This window comes from Balaenoptera physalus (assembly GCF_965194825.1).
Source record: "Balaenoptera physalus genome assembly, chromosome: 6".
NCBI lineage: Eukaryota > Metazoa > Chordata > Mammalia > Artiodactyla > Balaenopteridae > Balaenoptera > Balaenoptera physalus.
Genome location: NC_138885.1, coordinates 102,071,249 through 102,086,443, shown reverse-complemented (window position 1 = coordinate 102,086,443; position 15,195 = coordinate 102,071,249). Strand labels below are relative to the sequence as shown.

The 15,195-nt window shown below is 33.0% G+C and overlaps 1 protein-coding gene across 1 annotated transcript in view; it reads left to right on the top strand.

The window, feature by feature from the left end:
- ERBB4 (erb-b2 receptor tyrosine kinase 4) overlaps positions 1–15,195 on the top strand; it is a 1,174,475-nt gene that overhangs the window by 931,018 nt on the left and 228,262 nt on the right. The window contains exons 18-20 of the mRNA XM_082466966.1: positions 4,302–4,434; positions 8,696–8,818; positions 13,255–13,353. Coding sequence (XP_082323092.1) covers positions 4,302–4,434; positions 8,696–8,818; positions 13,255–13,353 — 355 coding nt within the window. The remainder of the gene's footprint in view (positions 1–4,301; positions 4,435–8,695; positions 8,819–13,254; positions 13,354–15,195) is intronic.

The following is a 15,195-nucleotide window of genomic DNA, read 5'->3' as shown; positions in this document are numbered from 1 at the left end:
TATTTGGTGAAATTCATATAAAAGAATCCTATAGATTTAGATTTGGTGACTATATTAGTCAAACTACCAGTTTTACTGTTTACAATTTTAAAGAAAATACCACTGCACATTTTTTGTAGCATAGCCTGCCCTTGACATTAAATGAAAATTGGTATAATGGAATAGTTTTAAAACCATTTGAGTTTTAATCATAAATTATATTGACTTTACTATATTTTATTTGTGATCTGTTATCTGGAAGGAAACAGATCAATGAAAGAAAATATTTGGATGTTTATAAAATCAGCTTCCATGATTCTCTCACATTTTATATTCTCCAGTGAGGAAAAGCATGGTTCAAACAGAGTAATGAATAATAAGAATACATCTTATTATATGAGTAGTATGGTTGGGGAGACACTACTCTTCTATATATAACTGTTTAAAATAGGTAACTGCATTCAAGGCAGTAGAGTATAATGCATTGTGTTGTCTCTGAACTTCTAAATGAAATTGTGAAAACCAAGTTACATGCTTTTAAATAAATTAGTTAAGTTCATTTGTGATTCAGAATCCTTATTATATCAGTTTCTATGAGTAGACAATATCAGTTTCATTATACTATTTCTAAATCACAGAATAAGGTAAAATATCACTCGATAGCATCCTTTTAGAAAAAGCTTGCACTTATCACTTGTCATGTCCTATCTTGTATACTTTAGGGGATCCCAGTGATTTTTAATGGACAGGCAAAAGACAGGAAACAAATAATAATCCTGTTACAGATAAGGGATTACAGAGTATTCTAGGTCTCTTGGTTTTGATTTCATTAATAGTGTCACATTTTAGCCTCTTGGAGGCTACTCTGACTAACATATAAGAGGAACACACCCTCTTTCAGGAATATAGCCTAGTTGGCAATAGTCAGCATTGAGATCTAGGAGGGATATACAGTAATTTAAAAAAACAATTTAAGTAACTATATCCCTTTTATCCAAAGGATCCTCATAAAGAGTGAAGCATTAACTCTCAGGAAAAAAAAAAAAAAAGGGCATCTATCCTACACGTACGAATATCTAGGAATCATCAAAATTGCGGGGGGTGTAGGAAATGTGTAAGTAGTGTAACTTTTCAGATTAGAGTGGTCTTATAAAACATAATGTTAATTGTAAGAAACATAGTGGTAATTAAATGTCTCAGACACATTAAGCTACAATGAATAGAAAATATCTGCAAAAGCACGTAGATCATAAAAGTGGACAGGGAATAGCAAAATGAATTCTTAATTGAAAAGATGCAAAGTAAACATTCAAAAAGAAAAAATAAAGAAAAAACAAGGCCATTATTGTAAAACTAAGCTTTTAGACAATGATTTATTTTTTCTGTATTTTTCTTAAATTTAATTAACTTTTATTTCAAAGGGAAAATAAATATATTGTAGAATATTAGAAAATGCCCAAAAGTAAAAATACAAAAATAAGAACACTAGAGTCATAGTGTCTTATTGTACATTCTTCCAGATCTTTTTACACACATATATGTGTATGTGTATATGAATTTTTTTCTGATTTAGATCCTACTGTTTTGTAACTCAGTCTTTTCAATTTCTGGCCCACATCTTTACATGCCAGCACATTTTTATTTCATCTACTATCTAATCCATATTCTAATTTCTCAAGTTGTCTAAAAAATTTCTGTACAGTTGGCTTCTCCATGCTAGAGTCCAGGCCAGGGTTGCATTGCATGTCTGGTTTTGTGACTATTAAGTCTTCTTAATCAAGATCAGTACCTTTTTTCATGATATTCACTCATTAAAGAGAACAAGCAAGTTTTCTTATAGAACATTGTCCCTTTTCAATTTAATTGGTTGCTTCCTTGTGGTTAATGTTCTTTTTCAAGAGTAACTTCCTCTGGAATAAGAAGAGTGTGGCCTCTTAAAATGTCCAAAAAATCATTTATGTATGAGTTTTAGGTGCAGAAACTCTAGTTCTTTACTTCTTCAGGTTGGTTGTACCTTTATCATTCCTGCAGAGTGGTAAAAGAAGAAAAAAGCTAGAGGAATGCAAGTCAACCAAGGAACTGCTGAGGGAAAATATCAAAACTAAAAGCTAACTAGAAAAATCATAGAAATTACTGTCTATTGAGTTTTTGAATGTTTTATTTTCATTGCCATGACTAAACTAAGTAGTAATGATATGATAACTGATATCCATACAAATTAGATGAAAAAAAAAATAGAGTCAGGGATCCTGTTTTGTCCTATTGGAAGTGATCATTCTTAAAATGAAAAAAAAAAAAAGAATTTTCTTTTAATTTACAGTGACATTGACAAATAGTGTCATAAATACATACCATTTATTCTCTTGCAAAATAGATAAGCAGAGGAAGTTTAGAGTTTAGTTCAAATCCACAATTAACAAAATACTGGGGACTATTCTCAATCATACATAAATCCTTTGCAATAAAAAATTGGGCTCAGGAAACAAAAATACAGTTCTTTTTATAGTAGTGGCTTTTCAGAGACATGTTAGGCACTTGAGCTGAAAATTATGCCTTGGGTTGAAAACCAAAATATTTTCTGAAATACATACAACTGGCATACCAAAAATGTGATCTTACACACACCGAAACACATCACAATGATGAGTTTGTTTCCGTACTTTAGTTTAATTTTCTCAGCATAGATTTTTAAGTCTTTAGAAAATTCCATTTAGGAAAATCTAGTTGAATTATAGCAACATTTCAGTATGCTGTAGGACTTTGAACTGTCAGAAAACAACCTTTAGGATGAACTACATTTTAAGGTTTCTTTGCAGTTTTATATGACAATAATATAACAGTTATAATGTTTAAAAGACATGACTTAATTTATAGAAGAAGTTACCTAGATTTTTTCCTAGAGCTCTTTAAAATTTAAAAATTCTATTTAGGATCATCTGCTTTCATTATTTCCGATCTGTTTTTGAGCAAAAGTTTACCTTTCAAGAACAAGTAATTTTTTTTTTTTTTTCTGAAGGAGGGTAGCTGTATAGAGTAGCTTCTTCTATAAATAGGAATATAAAATATAAAACACTTTACTATGGAAAGCATGAACATTCAGGGAATTATTTTTTAGTTTTGATATCTATCATGACTTCATAGTCAACATCTATGTGTTTTACTCTGAACTGTTTGCTATGGCATATGAAATTAATATATTTCAGGGCTCTGACTACAGAAAGCTCATAGATACTACTCTACTCTAGAACAAGAAGTTAAGACCATAAACATTACTTTTCAAGCAAGCAAAAAATTTATCTTAGAAAACAAAAAGTGGTCAGTTTCAAAATTATACATTAGCTAACAATATATTAGAGAAACATTTTAAGAATAAAAATCTCCAGTCAATTTCTTCCTAATCCCTTTTTAATACTATTTACATATTTTTATTTAATACTTAGTGTGTAGACCTCTTTCATGGGTATATGATGCTTAGTCATACTTTTAATAATAATGCTTACTCCAGTCATCATAACTCTGAAAATCCATCTGACCCAGTTCTCCATCTTTCTCGTACCCTTTGTCCCAGCAAAGTTGCCCTTGCCAGAGTTTGAAACAGCACTTCTGTCAATGCATCTCTCTGTTGGTATCTCTGTATACCAGAGGTGTGGGGTTCATAGGTCCTCAGAGCACTTATTTTTGGTGTAGAACAGTAGTTCTCAATTGGCAGTGATTTTGACAGACGTTTGGCAATGTCTGGAGACAGTCATGACTAGAGGATGGAGGTGTTGCTGGCTTCTAGTGGATGGAGGCCAAGGATGCTGCTAAACTTCCTAAAATGCAAAGGACAGTCCCCAGAATGAACAAGTATCCAGCCCCAAATGTCAATAGTGCCACTGTTGAGAAAGCCTGCTTTAGAGAAAATGTTGAAAATAATATTATAAACCACAACACTACTATTTAAATGCATTTCTACTTCTTTATAGATAAAAGTAAAATTAAAATGATTTAAAATGATGCTATATCAAAAATTTGGCATACATTCTTCATTTTGTTATCAAATTTTACATTTTTTCATCAAATGGCATGTTGTGGCTGCTCATCCCCAAAGATTACTTGTCTGTGCATGGTTTATTATTAAAAAACAAAGCAAAACAAAGAACAGGTACAGTTTTTACCAGGAGAAAAGTTTTGTGAAAGCTTTAATGCATTTTTAATTTGCATTTCTTCTAATTGACTAGACTTGTGATATGTGGATAATGGCTTGTCCAACTGCTTTTTCCTCTTCCTCTGTCTTTTCTCTCTTCACACTTTTTTCTTTTCTTTTCCATTCTGGTTGGCAGGACTCCTTTAATTGCAGCCGGAGTCATTGGCGGGCTCTTCATCATCGTCATCGTGGGTCTGACATTTGCAGTTTATGTTAGAAGGAAGAGCATCAAAAAGAAAAGAGCCTTAAGAAGATTCCTGGAAACAGAGGTGAGGTGTTCATTTCTTCTCAAGTGTTTAGGGATTTTCATTAGGTTTAGAAGGTTTACATACTCAGTTTTTTAATCCAAGAGAAAATTCTATTCAATTTCCTGCTGAGGGTTTATATTTTATAGTATGGTATACAAAGTTGATGGAAAATCAGAGTATATAATAAGTGTAGTCAAGGCAGGCTCATGGCTTGAAGAGGGCAAATAGCAGGGGTCAAGGAAATTATCATATTGGGCCAGATCTGTTTCTTTTGGAGACAGGGGTCCATTAACAAGCTCTAGGATATACAAGTAGCAGAACTAGAAAATATCTGAGTCAGAGAATATATCAGTAGCAGAACTAGAAAAACGTTAGAAAGCGATAGAATTTTTTTGGTTTAAAATAAAGCCAGATCGGCAAGAAATTTATGCTTTAATTAGAGTCATTAAATTGGTAGCCACTGATCTCATTATGGCAGCAGTGAAAAGATGAGCTTCAGGATAAAGCTTAGTTTTGTAATAACATAGGTCTTATCACACTATTTATGAGATGCATTTAATATTATGCATGTTAGTTATTGTGAATATGTATATTATCCATAAAATACTATAATTTTCTTTTGTATTGCCACACTGAACTCTCTAGCATGCAAGATGATCGTTTTCACCATAAAGGTTATAGGGGACAAACAATTGCAGAAGACCATGCATTACCATATCCTTCTCAACTCGAATCCTACCTCTTTCTGCTGATACACGTATCCATGCCTATCAGAACATTTCAGAGCAAATCTGTACTGAGACAGTCTGCCTTCTTTGCGTTTGTTTTCCATCTCACTGTCAGTGTGACAGTTTGACTTTTCCTCTTAACACTGAAAGGAATGGGAATATTCATTCATTCATATGTTTCTCACACTGATAATGAATTAAATTTTAGCTCTTTTCCCCCAAAAGTTAAATCTAGATAGAATTATTTGAAGGTTTCAGAAAGCTACTATATAGTTACGTATAAGAAGATACTTCTTTCTAATGATTGAAGTTATCTGAAATTAAATGGGCTGTCTTATCAGTAGACACGTTCAAGCATAAAAATGGTAGTTATATACACGGAGTGAACATAGTAATGATTCTGACTTGAGCTGGATGTTACACAAGATCAACTTGATCACTTTCAGCCTTGTACATGTGAACATGAATAAAAGTTTGGGCACAGCACATGTGCTGTGCATATTTTCAGGTTAGCTAGGATGGTGGAGGCAGGTAGAATTCTCCCTTATGGACAGCTTGGAGCGGTCACTGAAAGAATTTTGAAAAGTGAAGTAAATAAACTAGAGTTGGAAAGGAATGAAAGGTTTGGAATAGCAGTGGATATTTAGGTGATTGAATAAATAGAAGACAAATTCTGTCTCTTAACTATGTGTAGGAAAAGCTCATTGCTATGAAAAGAGTTGTTTTGTTTTGTGCTGTTAATATGGTGCTTTCTAATAATGCCCTCCAAATTGGCATTTCATTACTAAATAAATGCATACTGATTGGTTTTATAAGCATATTCTATTTTTTATAGAAAGTTATCGCTTAGGACTAAATTAGCTAACTGTTGAATTCTCATCTTTCTCTCAGTAAAAGTAAATAACTGTGATTTTCTACCATCTGAATAGAAGAGGAATTCTTAAGAGGTTCAACTTAAATTCTTAAATACTGAAGCTAGAAATCTGCCTCAGATGTGAAAACTTTGTTAAAGCATGATATGTTGTTGGAAGGTTTTTAAAATTGATACACTTCCCAAAATCATGTTGACCCAGATTGTCTTTTTTCTGTTGCATGCATAAAAGTAGAAAATCTTTTTTTCAATATACACTTATTGAGATGCACTATAAGCTTGATGCTTTGATAGATGCTGTGATTTAGAAATGTATTAATGAGATATAATCCTATCCCTTGAAGAGTGACAGATTTGGTGCCTATATTATGACAGGTAATGTTCCAGAGTTTTCCACCTATGTATATACCATTTCATCCGTTAACAATCTTCTAAGATAATTATTGGTATACCAATTTCACAGATGTGAAATGAAGGGCCAGGAAAGGCAAATTGCGTTCTAAGCCTGTAAGCGGCAACAATGATATACAAACCCACAAATTTAAACTCAAATGTCTTTCTACCATACTGGGTCACAAAATAAAACTGTGCTCTTTTAATGGTATAATACTCAAATTCCTGGGGGAAAAAAAATGTGTTTGTAGAAAAAAATTGAATGATACTTAATAAAATTGTGGGTAGAGTTGTAAAGTTTTCAAAATATGAAATTATTGCACAGTATATGCCTATATATAATACATGTATATACATTTTTAAGTCTATCTAGCCTAAACTGCTAAAATCCAGTCCCCAATCTTGCATATGATTTTTGTATGACTTTTGTATATGATTTAAAAGTTTTATAACTTTTAAACTTATAAACTTTCATAAAAGTTTCTTACTGTATACATAGTATGTGTATCAAAATCTACCAAAGAAATTCTGCACAGCAGGATTCAAATGAATGGGATCCTCTGCAGGAGATTTTTTTCAGATTTGTTAAAGAATTGTGTGACTCTTTCTCAGATTTATGGGACTTGAATGCAGTTATATGCATTATTACAAGATAAATTTGAAACTGAAATAAAAGTGTATTAGTTGCCACACTGTTAAAAAATAGCTTAAGAATATTGATAATTTGTATCACCTTTCCCAAATTCTTGCTAACATCCCTAAACTTTACCTACATTCAAGATTCTGTTTAGCTAATTAAGTAGACCATTATGTTCACAGAAGCATGATAATAATAACCAAGCTGAGGACCGCAGTGCAGTTAGCCTTATAAACAGACATTTTGAAATACTGTGGTAGTTTTCAAGACAATGTGAGTAGGAGTAGGGCTTAATTATTTCCTTATGCTGAGGGAGAACAAGCTATTGTCTGTGTTTAAAGTTTAGTTCTTTTATTTAACTTAAAAATAAATTTTAAAAAAGCTCTTGTTTCTCTGACTTGCCTTTTTCCTCAAGCATAGATAAAACTCTAAAATTTTAACATACAGTATAAACTTTTTGGTACCCAGAGTCTCTCTTCTGCCTACATTTTTGTGTTCACATAGTCAAGAAATTGGCACACATTTACATACCTTTCTCCTGCTTACCCCTCCTCTCTGGCAATGGCATCTAAACTATGACATCTAAAATTATCAGCCTAATTTTACCCCTTTTGGCTACCCAACCCACTTTAGGATCTGGTATTTCCCACCCTAATCTCACCCTTCAGACCTGTCCTTCTCCCTGTATTATTCTCCTTCATGCCTTGCTCCTTCTCCCTGGTGCTGTGTCCAAACGGTTCTTCCTGGTGGCCATGTCCGTCCATTTTTATTATCTCAAGACCAATTTTAAAGTGTGCCTCCTTTTAGGAAGCCACAAAAAGCAAACCTCACTCCCCAGTGGTTATTTTATTCCTCTGCATTTCATAGAGTTCATTTATGATCTAGAATCAATTCATAGCATTTTAGAATTTTTAACCTAGAAGGTGCTCTAGGGCCTTGCTACTTAAAATGTGTTCAAGGGCCATCATCATAAAGAGGAATCTCCTGGAATTCTGTAAAAATGCAGATTTCAGCCACAAATCCATATCTACTGAACCAGAATCTGCATTTTAACAAAAAAACTCTGGTAATTCATATGTACATGAAAGATTTAGAAACACTGTCTTGGTGTATTGACATTGTGCTAACTTGTCTTTTTCTCTTCTGACATGTCTGTCCTGACTTCCCTGCTAGGTATTAAATGCTAAGAAGTTAGCTTTTTTTAATTTTTAAAAATTGTATTTATTTAATTTTTATGTATCGAATTTCCTGAAATGAGAAAAAATTTTGATAGAGTACACTGGCATAAGTAAAATCTCTAAGTCTTAGCTGAAGTTGTCCAAAAGGAAGGAGCATGAAAAAGTAGAATTAAGAGCCCCTAATTAGTCTCTAAATGTCTATAAAAAGTGGGAAAAAAATCCCCTAGACTAGTATGCCTCAAGGTAGGTACACATTTGTTACTTGTGTTCACCCAAGTGAACAGCATGAGAAGAGAAAGGGTAGGGTCAGAAGGAATTGTGAGTGATCCATTTTACAAACATATTGTTTGTCAAGGAAAAGTGATCTTGTGTGTGTTTTCTGTGTGTGAGAAAGTGAACCAAACAGAGAGAAAAAGAGAGGAACACTGATTGTTGGATCGAAAGTTGTATAACCTGTACTCTTTTTGCTTTGTAGTTGGTAGAACCCTTAACACCCAGTGGTACGGCGCCTAATCAAGCTCAACTACGTATTTTGAAAGAAACTGAGCTCAAAAGAGTAAAAGTACTTGGTTCAGGTGCTTTTGGAACTGTTTATAAAGTAAGTAGAAAATAACACATACCATCAGTTATTTTCAGTTTTGTTTCAGACTTGTTTTAAATAATAGCCAAAGTTATTGTTCTAGCCAACCTAACTTCCTCTTTAATATTCAGAGAGGAGAATCTTTATAGTATTGAGAAGTTGCTGAACAAATGAATTCATTAATTTTTATTGACCAAACTGGGTTGGATACAGTTATGAGAAAGCAGGAAACATGAATGCAAAGCCAAAATATAATTCATTCTCTCAATGCCTTCTGAGCTCCTTTTGATATCATCTCCCTTTGGCAAATTTGTCCTTTTCCAAAATACCCAGATCCAACCCATTTTCCTTTACCCCTACACAAGAGGAGATCCCCAAGAGACCTGGGCAATATGCTCTTCTTTCTTTTCTCTAAGTTCAGGTTAGCTAGAAGGAGAGGGTGACAACATGGGTTTTTAATAAGAGAGATATTTCTGGAAAGGGAGAGCTTGAATGATAGCATTTGCATGTTTACTTATTTAACTTAATTACAAAACCAATTCAAAGGCCAGGCCCAAGGTTAATTGTGGTGAAATTTATTTTTAATGGTAAACAGCAAGAATAAGAAGCTCTGTTGGGATAGTACTAAATCCTTGTAATGTCCATTACTTCAATTCCCAAAATTTGCTTTGACAAGTTTCTCAAAGCTATATGCAAGCCTACATTTTTACAAATATGTTGGCTAAAATATGTCAGATCTTAAGAACTTTACATCTTAAAATGTTATTTTTTTATATTTAAGACAGATTTATTTAATGGAAATTATTAACAATTGGAATATAAACCTTAATTTTCTCTCTTGAATTTTCCAAAAATAATGTAATCTCTTTAAAATAAAACTTTTATTCTATGGTCAAAATGCAAAAGTTTCTTAATCTCTTGTTCTGCATATTTTGTTCAATTAAATTCAAAATTGTTAGCTGATCTTTTTTGACCCACCTCCTAGAGTAATGAGAATAAAAACAAAAATAAATGGGACCTAATTAAACTTAAAAGCTTTTGCACAGCAAAAGAAACCATAAACAAGACAAAAAGCCAACCCTCAGAACGGGAGAAAATATTTGCAAATGAAGCAACTGACAAAGGATTAATCTCATGCTGCTCATGAGCTGCTCATGCAGCTCAATATCAAAAAAGCAAGCAACCCTATCCTAAAATGGGCAGAAGATCTAAATAGACATTTCTCCAAAGAAGACATTCAGATGATCAAGAAGCACATGAAAAGCTGCTAAGCATCACTAATTATTAGAGAAATGCAAATCGAAACTACAATGTGATATCACCTCACACAGGTCAGAATGGCCATCATCAAAAAATCTACAAACAATAAATGCTGGACAGGGTGTGGAGAAAAGGGAACCCTCATGCCCTGTTGTTGGGAATGTAAATTGATACAGCCACTGTGGAGAACAGTATGGAGGTTCCTTTAAAAACTAAAAATAGAACTATCATGTGACCCAGCAATCCCACTACTGGGCATATACCCAGAGAAAACTATAATTCAAAAAGACACATGCACTCCAATGTTCATTGCAGCACTATTTACAGTAGCCAGGACATGGAAATAACCTAAATGTCCATCAACAGAGAAATGGATAAAGAAGATGTGGTACATATATACAATGGAGAACTACTCAGCCATAAAAAGGAATGAAATTGGGTCATTTGTAGAGACGTAGATGGACCTAGAGACTGTCATACAGAATGAAGTAAGTCAGAAAGAGAAAAACATATTGTATATTAATGCGTATATATGAAATCTGAAAAAATTGGTGTAGACAATCTTATTTACAAAGCAGAGATAGAGACACAGACAAGACACAGATGTAGAGAATAAACATATGAATACCAAGGGGGAAAGGAGAGTGGGATGAACTGGGAGATTGGAATTGACATATATACACTATTGATACTATGTGTAAAATAGACAACTAATGAGAACCTACTGTATAGCACAGGGAACTCTACTCAATGCTCTGTGGTGACCTAAATGGGAAGAAAGTCCAAAAAAGAGAGGATATATGTATATGTATAGCTGATTCACTTTGCTGTATGGTAGAAACTAACACAACATTGTAAAGCAACTATACTCCAATAAAAATTAAAAAAAAAATTATTAGCTGAGTACCTAATTTGAATGTAAACTATTCTAGGCTGACTTGATACCTTCTAGTCTTCAAATCCTTTTTATGTTTAAAGAGACACAATGTATCCTGTTTCTCTATTTATATTGTGCTAAGAAAAAAATGGACTTCCATTTTAAAAATAACTCAATCTTGGCATGTACCTTGCATATAGTCACGATTATATTTTTAAAGATGATACGGTCTGGAAATTGAATTTTATTTTAAATCATGAATACCGTATAACTCAAGACTAAATATTATCTAGTGACCTCAGAAGGGAAAATATTAATAGTATTTTATTATTATTTAATAATAAAGCTTTATTAATATTTTTGTTAACAACACTTACTTGCTCATTGTCCAAGAGTGTTGCACATTTATTGAAATTACCTCTATTAAAAGCTTATTGAAAGTTCCATAAGTATGTTTAAATTTATGCCTACAGTGTATATGGTTGACCCTAAGTTTTAATTAATATATTAGTTCTTACAAGGACATACTGTCTTAAACTTTAAAGAATTATTCTTGACCACAGAAATTCAAGTTGGCTTAGCCAATTACTTGGTTAATGCTTCCTTCTGGTTGAAGATACACTGTGTTTAAACATAAAAGATTTGAACCAATATCATGGTATCAGCATAGTTGAATTGTGGTATGATGGGGCCTGGAAAATAATGACTATACTAATTTAAAAAGCAGTGCAAATTAATTCACACTGAATGTATATTCTTATTTCAAAATTATACTTTAGGAATATTTTAATATTGATGCTATATCTTTATAAGGTAACCCCCTCTGTGGTTACTTTTTTGAATAACGGTAAGCCTGTTCTCCACCCTAGTACCATCAAAAAGAAAATGGGTGTTGGGCGCTTTTTTTTCTCATTTTTACATTAATAATTTACAAAAAAAAATTATACCACAGGGAACTTGGCTTATTATTTTGCATTTGAAACATAGATTTCCCTATTCACTCTAAGAACATAACCCTTAAATTCACCTTCTAAAGGTTAAAGTCTTTTTTTCTTTATTATTTTGACTTTTTAATAATTCTTGTGTTTAGGTCTTCTCTTATATTATTACCACTTTGGATAGCACAAATACATATGTCTTAGCATAGAAGTACTAAGTGAAAAACTTTTAAAAATATTTTCTTTATAACTAAAACCAGCTGATATTAAGAAAAACAGGAAGTGGAGGTGTTCTGCTCAGGAATAGTAGACTATTTTTTTTTCTTCCTTTCATTTTAATGTTAAAACTGGCCTTAGAAGACATTTTTGATGTCAAGGCTAATAAATTAAAATTTGAGATTTTTTTTTTACATGTAACCTCATATCTGCTTCTGTGTTCCTTTGGGACGATACACTTAAAAAAATATTCTTGTATAATCTATGCATCCCTGTATTATCAGTATCATTATCCTCATTCAAATGATTGAATTGTTTACTCAGAAATGCTGTTATTTAGCTAACGTTGTACTTTACCCAAACCCTGCCAACTTTATACTTTCCCACAATGCACAGGTCCTGTTCGAATATAATTATTTCTCTATAGGAAGAGAGAACTTTCAATGACTAATATAAATATTTTATATTACTTCAGAAATAATAAAAATCCTTGACACACACCCACAATATTAAATAATATAGACAAATTAATATGTGCTCAATACTCCCTAGTACTTGCCTTTGAAAACTAATTCTTAAACAATCACCTTAGAAAATTAATTCTTAAATCAATCTGAATTTTGATACATAAGAATATGCTTTTTTATTTCATTTTATTTTTAGTTGCAGAAAAATTAGATAATATTAAAGCTGAAAAGAACCTCCAACATTAATTAGCCCAGTCTTCTATATTACAAGTAAGACAATTGAAGTTCAAAAATCAGAACAGCTTTCTCAAAGTTGTGAGAAGTTGATGATATCATCCAAGTCAAATATTATTATTATATATTATTTCAATGTTTTTTCTTTTTCTTTTTTTTTTTTTTTACTATTCAAAGCCTTTTTCATGTACACAAATTGAACTTGATAATAGTGTAAACACCTTGAAAGCAGAATACACATATGATCCACCTTCAGGTAATGAAAGCAGAAAACAAAGTTGCCGAGTAACTTGTAACATATAACAGGTGCTTGAAAAACATTTGTTGATTGAATGACAAAATATGGAACTTCTAAATTATTTTTTAAGGTATTAATAGGTCAAGTGTTTAATCAAATTTTGTTTCTGGTCTAAATGTTGTATGTCTTAATATAGATTTAATGTGAATTTTTTTCCTCCCAAGGGTATTTGGGTCCCTGAAGGAGAAACAGTGAAGATTCCTGTGGCTATTAAGATTCTTAATGAAACAACTGGTCCCAAAGCCAATGTGGAGTTTATGGATGTAAGTACAGACAGCAGGCAATCATGTTTTTATCCATTATTAATAGACCGCTTTTAGAATTAAAAAAAAAAAAAAGACTCCAACTTCAAAATGTCTTCTCTGGAAATGGTATAATCTTAAAATTAAAGGCTTGAGCAAGGGTCAGCAAACTTTTGCTTAAAAGACCAGAGAATAAATATTCAGGCTTTTCCTGCAATGTGGTTTTTGTGACAACTACTCAACTCTCTCCTTTTAGTAGATAAGCAGCCATAGACAATTAAAAAAACAAAAGAAAACAAAACACAAGAATGGGCAAATGGGTATGAATGTGTTCCAGTAAAACTTTATTTACACAAGCAAGCTAAAAGACAGATTTGGCTTGCTGACCAAATCCTGCCCTCAAGGGCCATTTGTTTAACCACTATGCCAGACTGCATTTGAGAGTAGTGACGATGATTTGGAAAATTAATCACACTGCTTTATTTTATTGTTGTTATGATCTATTTAGTTGAAAACATCAATCAAGATTAGTTTTGATAGTGAGTTAGTTGCTGTTAAATTTAAATTAGGAACCCACTAACTCAGATAATTACACATTGAAACTTGATTTTTTCAATTCAAATTCATAAGACAAGACCTTATAGGTAAAATGCTCCAACTATAGAATAATAGGAGTTCTGAAGAATGAAAGTACTTTATAAGGTCAATCAGAACTTTAAGATTTCCCCTAGCAAAAATTGTAGATTGAGCTGCTCAGCAAATTTCAGAAGGTACAACAGATGAAACTATGTATGTAGCGTGCTGTTATTTTTTCACATTCAACACAAGATATCTTGCCAGGGGTACTGTCAAAGACCCATATGTATTCTTTCTCTATCTTTTAGCATAATGTCTTCAGTAATAAGAATGATTTTGATTTTCAAATGACCTTCATATGAAAGCATATGCACTCTGATTTTTAAAAAGACGAATTGCTATGTTTTTCTATCCTTTTCTCTTGTATGCTCTTTTGTAAGTTTTATAGGAGCTCAGTTTGTGGTGCTGGATCATTTATTTGGGTCTAATGCTATACTCGTCTTATATAGGGCTACTTTTAGTTTAACAACTTACTGGTTATACAATAGGGCTGATAATTTAAGTGGGACCAACCTGTTGCTCTGATTGGTTGGTGCAGATGCCGAAAGCTCTGTCTCTGTGCACCAGTGCCGAATCGAACCTCGGAGACAGAGTTTGAGTGAAGAATAGCTTTATTGCTTTGCCAGGCAGAGGGCGACAAAGCAGGCTCTTGCCCTCAAAACTGTGTGTCCCAACCCCGAGGGTTTAGTGAGTTTAGTGAGAAGTTCTATAGCAATGGTTCAAGGGTGGGGTTGCTGATAAGATTAGGGTGTGTGCAGGGCCTCCATTCCTTTAATCTGGCCTCAGTTGGTGTCTTGAAGAGCTTTTCTGGTTCCTTAAATCTGGAATGAAGAATGCTAATGATTTACATTTGTTGGGGGTTTTAGTTCTGTAAAGGGCACGAGGATATTGTTATTTGTATCCCAGGACCCTATTGTTTCTTGGCTTCTCCTTCCTTGTCTCTCCATCCCTTCCCTTCCCTGATTAGCAACTGTTTGAACCTGCCCTTTGGAACTCAGGGAAGGGCACGGAGGCTGAACAGAAAGGCTCCAGAGCCCAGGAGCCCACAGAGTCCCACTTGGTTTCAGTGCTGTGTCTTAACAGTTGCTAAATATTTTAAATATGATTCTTGCTGCATATCTATCAACACCTATCTAATAGACATTGAGTCCAATAACTAAATAATGTTCCTTCTGCCGGTCTCTAAAACTTCTGACGCTCTCTACAGCTGGTTCAAATATTAAAATG